A 6000-nucleotide genomic window follows, 5' to 3' on the forward strand; every position below is an offset into this window, starting at 1 on the left:
AATCTCTAATTCTGAGGTATTTTCTCTTTGTGTTTCCTCAGGGAGGAACTGACCTGATCATCAATAGCTATGGTCCTATAGTTAAAAATAACACCAAGAAAAAGTGGCTTTTTTTCCAAGACACTAAGAAAATGAAAGTTGAGCAGGTAACTCACCCATGTGAGAATCATTTAGTGTCCATGACATAAAAATGATAATTAGAAGTAAGAGGGAAATGGGAACGTGAAAGTCAATAATCTTTGACCGACGTGGTTCAGTTCTGACAGTGAAGAGCTGTGTTGAGTGCCAGCCAAAAGGACAGTTGAGATTGTAATCAGAGATGTGGTATTCAGCGGGGTGTGAGGACCATAAGAAAAGAGAGGGACATGAGCTTATATCAAAATTACCAGGGTTTTGGATTGTTTGTTTTAAATTTTTATTTTTTATTTTTAATTGTGTGTGTGTATAGCTAAGTAGAGATGTGCACATGCGTTCATAGGCCAGAAGAGGGTGTTGGATCACCTGGAGTTGGAGCTACAGGCATGTCAATCACCTGATGTTGGGTGCCAGGCACTACACTCGGGTCTTCTGCCAGAGCAGGACGTGGGCTTAACCACTGAGCCATTTCTCCAGCTCCACCAAGAAAGGTTGTAGCATTTCAGTTGATATTGTAGTTCAGAAATGCTCCCAGCTGTCAGTGGGAACCAGGACGCAAACAGTCGTTCACAATGGCAACGTCTTTATCCGTACACGTGAACTAGCTGCGGCCTCATTGCTCCCTCATCTGTTTTTGCCTAGACTCCAAGAAGATTCACCCAGCCCGTGTGCTTTTACCAGCCAGGCACCACTGTGCTGATCAGCGAGGAAGACTCCCCCAGCTCCCCAGGCCAGACCGCCAGCTTCCCAAGACCCTTTGGGGCTGCCCTTGATGTTGAGCATTCGGCGAACAGTGAAGGCAGCCACGAGACGGGGGATTCTGGAAGGTTCTCCCACGAGTCCAATGATGAGATCCACCTGTCCTCGGTCATCAGTGGCACACCCCCCACCTCGAATTCTCTCGCCGGTGGCGATTCTGATGGAGATGGTGCAGTGAAGAAGCACGGAGACCCTGCAGAGCCCTTGCCAGCGGAGCAGACCTCCTCCTTGGCCCCACAGCCACCAGAGTCCACGGGGCCGTGCTTTGCAGCCGAGGGGTTTCCCATCTAGACAGCCATGCTCAGGGATTCACAACAAGCATCTGTTCGAAGGACAATGAACAGGGAGCCAAAGCCTTTTGTGAAAATCTTGATGTCTTACTGTTTATTGGGGGTTTTTTTTCCTCTTTTAAAAATATTTTTCTAATTATTTTTAAGCGCACGAATTTTGAATGTTTCAGTTGTCAACAATGTGAAAAAGGGCAGTCAGGATGCTTGACTGGGTCCTAAGATGTATCACTGGAGCGGAGGGAAGACTGCCCGAGCCCTCTGCTGAATAGCTACCTCAGTTTGCTTTGGCGGACTCTGAAGGACTGTGCTGCCTCCTCCGGTGCTGGCTTCTCTCAGCGGCGTAGCCAGCAGGACTTCCTGGTGACGCCGCCGTGTGTCCGTTGTGTGTGTGATGTGTGTGACTGAGGAGTCCGATGGCAAGACGAGGAAGAATGTTGATCTTGAAGCTCTGTTTTTTGTTTTTATTTTCTTTTTTTTTCTTTAGAGCTGTAACGCCTTCATGATTTGGATAATGTTGTGACCTCTGGCTGTGAGGAGAAAATACGGGACCATATTTATTTGAATGAATGAAACAAAGATTTCTCTTTGGAGAAGCAAACTATTCCGTAGCACATAGGGATCATATCCTTGCCAGGCTGTTGGTGTTGGAGCGCCAGAGCAGGAACCTTTCGCTCCAGCCCACACCAGCCTGCCTTCAGCCATCTTCTCTTTGGCTCCACAGTCGGTCAAGGGCTGCGCTGTCTGTTTTGCAGGACAACTGAAGAGTTTCCGAGCTAGCTGCAAAACACAATGTAGAAAAGTGGATTTTTTTTTTTTTTTTTTTTTTGGAATGGTTCAGCCGGGCGGTGGTGGCGCACGCCTTTAATCCCAGCACTCGGGAGGCAGAGGTAGGCGGATCTCTGTGAGTTCGAGGCCAACCTGGTCTACAAGAGCTAGTTCCAGGTTAGGCTCCAAAAGCTACAGAGAAACCCTGTCTCAAAAAAAAAAAAATACCAACAACAACAACAAAGTCCCAGTCTGGCTTCAAATGGGGCAAAAAAATGTCATGAAGTATTGAGAATGAAGAATCATGAAGCAGTAGAAAATAAGATGAACTTGAGGTTTTTGTAATAGCAGTGCCTTCCAGGATATTTTATGAAAAATTTTGCCTTATACCTTTTTAATATTCATGAAGATGTTTAGGAAAAAGGGTACCAAAAATTTGCCTTAACAAAGCTTGGCTCTCACTGATAGCTCTAACGTTATCTGGCACCTTGTTAGCGTTGTTCTCCTTTGGAAGCGCAGGTTGACCCTGGGGATGTTGTACCCCACCAACCCAGAGGCTGACCTCTTGGCTTATTGTCCCACTAACTCCAGGAGTGAGTTCATCCTCTGCCTGGTTTGAAGTCAGCAAGCCCTTAGAGCAGGCCTTCTCAGCCACGAGGCAATAACTCCTGTGCTGAGCCACATGGGAGGGACAAAAAAAAAAAAGAGAGAGATCCCTGAAAGAGAGGCGTGTCCTTAGCCTTTTAGAATCATGGGGTTTACCCTCCCTCAAGTTTTTGGGAATGGATTTTGAGTTGCATTTTAAAAGAAGGCCCCTCTGTGGGTTTTCCCCCTTGAAAGCCTCCCTGCACAGGTGGACAGGTCCTGCCAAAGGGAGCCCTAGAGTCAAGGGAACTGCTGGGTAATCACCATGCTCTCGTCTCCCTTGACGACCCTACCGTGTGATTTTAAGGTTTGGGCCAAATTGGACATGCTTAGAACCTGACCCACGGCTGCCACTTCTGAACGCAGTTCTGTCCCTGTCACTGTGGGCTTTTCGGCAAAATGGGGGGGAAAGAAAAAAAGAGAAAGAAAAGAAAAAGCAGAGCTCTAGGGAAATGATGGGAGGCTGGAAAAGGGCCTCCCTGCCTTCGCACTCCTGTTTATACTACCTCTCTTTAAAGTTGTTCGAGTGTTATTGTTCTTTCCTGTACTCAGGGAATTGTTTTTGTTTTGTTTTGTTTTTGTTCCTCTTGAGCTCATGACGCATGGGCGGGCGCACTGACAGGGTATGGTGTTGTTTGGTTCGTAGTTAAGTGTGTGGGCCAACTTCTAACAGTATCTAAAATGAAGAGGTATAATGGGATCGGTTGTTTTCAGTCTTCAAAAGCAAAACAGAATGTAATGGTGACACCTCAGGTTTAGGGCCATGTGCATTTGAACTGTGTTCCCTGCCTGGGTCCTCTGAAAGGGTCCGAGGGGATGCTGTCCCAGAAGAACGTGCCCTCTGTTTTGATGAATCGGCCCTTAGTTACAGTAGACTTTTAGCTTATAGCTGTTTGCTAGTTCATCTTTTAGCCTTTTCATTCTATTGTTATGCAGACTTTTCTGTCACAGTCCTGTTACCAAAGAATTTCCAGTAGAAAAATGAAATTTCTATTATAATTACCCTAAATCAAATTCACTAGAAACAGCTATAAATAATTTCAAGTAATTTCTAATCCTAAACTGTAGGGTTTATATTGATAGTTACATATAATTAGACTAGTGATATTAACTACCTTACTGTCTCCAGAGTGTTTAAAATAATTTGTAATTTCCTTGCCAACAGATGGTTACAAAGTATTTCAACTGTAGCTTTTTTTTCCCTTCAGCAAGTGAAGAAATCTTTAACTCTATAGTATTAATGTATTTTCAAATTTTTGAAATTGCTTGTTGGAGAGGAAAAAAACAAATCTTATCACTAAAAATAAATATTTTTGTCTCATGGAATAAGGTATTTAATGTTCAACAGAGGCTTTTGGCTTGGCAAAAGCAAGCTTCTTTGAAGTCTGAAGTACAAAATTCTAACTAAAATATTAAGGTTATCATTTCTTTCTTATGATACCATTACTTCATCATATTTCAACTCCAGATAAGCTGGCATGCAAATTGGTAACTTTTCATTTTCTAAAGACATTTGCTAGAAGTACTGATAACCTGCCTGTCATTTTTAATGTCAGATATTACAATATACTGCTCATCAGTATTTTCATACCAAAGACCATTAAAATATATAATTTAGCCTGTAAGTAAAGATGAGCAGATTTAAAATAAATTTATTTAGAAGCAGATAGGGAATCTAGCTTTAGTGGCAAAAAAAAAAAAGATGAAAAACTAAGTTTACATAGTTAAAGGCAATACAGTTATATTGGTATTTATCAGTGTTTTTATTCGAGTACTTTATATCAGCAAATTAAAAAGAAATTAAAACCAAAGATATTTAAGGTTACCTCCGAATATAGGGAAATTTAGCTGTACATTGAACTGTTATTTGTTGTTTTTTATGTTAATGAATCATCTCTCCAGAACCTCTCCTCTGTGTCCAGATTTTCAGTGAAATCCACTGGTTCAGCCACGGGGATATTTTTGCTAAATGGTGCTGTACTTCTTCTGTAAGGCCCCGTGAGTGTGACGGTCACCAGAGAGAACTCAGGCTCCTCTGTCCCTGGGTACTGTGGGAGCCCCTAAATCCGCCTATATAATCTGCATTCCAACATAAAGTCATTCTCTGGTCATTCAGGCAGCTGGAGGAAGGCAAATGAAATGAGCCACTGTTTGGGTGGGCGGTGCTTTGAGTTAAAATGGGGTTCCTAAATTGTAAGGTTTTCATTGCATCAAAGGAGCTGAGCTTTAATCTCAAATGGAAACCTGGGTGAAGAGGGTGACTTTTTTTTTAATGTAGAATCTAGAGATTTATGAAAGACATAAATGATGTTTATCTGTTAAATGATGTTTTTAAGTACCAAGAGTTTAGAGGCTGATGACATGTTACAAGCTTTCTTGCCGTTACCGCATACACAAGCCACACCAGCAATGCGGCAGTGATTGTGTGTGCTTCATGTCTATGCTTTCCGGAGGGCTTCTGAAAAGAAAAAAAAAATTAAAAAACAATAATTTTTGAAATGGCTCATGGCCGACGACTCAGGAGCACCATTGAAGTCCTTAGGAAGATACATTGGAATCTCTGTGTCCTCAAAAGCGAGCGTGGTAGCATGGTGCCCTCCTTTGACCAATCACAGTGGGCAGATAGCTGAGGTCCAGCCCTACCTGCCGTGCATAGCGAAACAAGGCGAGGGGTGCCGTTCCAGGAAACGTGACCACCCATGGGTCGATCGGTGACTGTTGTGACCGATCCGCTTCTGCACACTTGCATAGCAGGTGTCCGTTTCGGATACCAGATGTGAGGGGACGAACGTTTGAACTGTATTGTCAAAAGCTGTCATTTTTTCCGAGGCCAACCATGCGTTTTGCATATTTTCTGCCTGAACATTTACTACGTGTGTCTCTGATAAAATTGCTTTGGTTGAAGTCAAAAATCACCCCTGCGATCTGTGAGCACGGAGCGGCGGGTTCTGGAGACTGCCATGCACAGCCGTTCATCTAATTGTGGATTTATTGATGTTTAGAAGGCAACCGTAGGTTCTGTGCCGGGTTGCTTATGCTCAGGATGTGAGTTCTCAGACTAATGCAATGTGTGTGTTACGTGCTTTTCTACCAGGTGGGTTCTGTGCCGCTTTTCTGGCAAACCATCACTAATTTAGTGTCTGTAAGCAGCAGCACCTAAATTATCTTACAACTCTGCAGGTCAGAACTCTTTTTCTTTCTGAGGAATTTTTTTTTTTTTTTTTTTTTTTTTTGCTTTGAAATTTTGCCATCCTGGAACTTGCTATGGAAACCAAACTGGCTTTGAACTGGTGACGCTCCTCCTGCCTCATACTCCCGAGATGATGGGTGTGGGCCAGCACCCCAGCTATATGGCTGCATTCCCCCTGAGAGCTGAGAGAAGAAGCCGGTCCCTTGTCTTCTTCAA

The 6000-nt window shown here is 43.5% G+C and overlaps 1 protein-coding gene across 1 annotated transcript in view; it reads left to right on the top strand.

The window, feature by feature from the left end:
* Positions 1 to 1897, top strand: part of Prtg (protogenin) — a 107442-nt gene extending 105545 nt beyond the window's left edge. Inside the window, exons 19-20 of the mRNA XM_085689371.2 lie at positions 42 to 146; positions 778 to 1897. Of these exons, the coding sequence (XP_085545497.2) occupies positions 42 to 146; positions 778 to 1185 (513 nt within the window). The 3' untranslated portion in view covers positions 1186 to 1897. The remainder of the gene's footprint in view (positions 1 to 41; positions 147 to 777) is intronic.
* The last annotated feature ends 4103 nt before the right edge of the window (positions 1898 to 6000 follow it).

This window comes from Myodes glareolus, chromosome 4, assembly GCF_982192425.1.
Source record: "Myodes glareolus chromosome 4, mMyoGla1.1, whole genome shotgun sequence".
Taxonomy (NCBI): Eukaryota; Metazoa; Chordata; class Mammalia; order Rodentia; family Cricetidae; genus Myodes; species Myodes glareolus.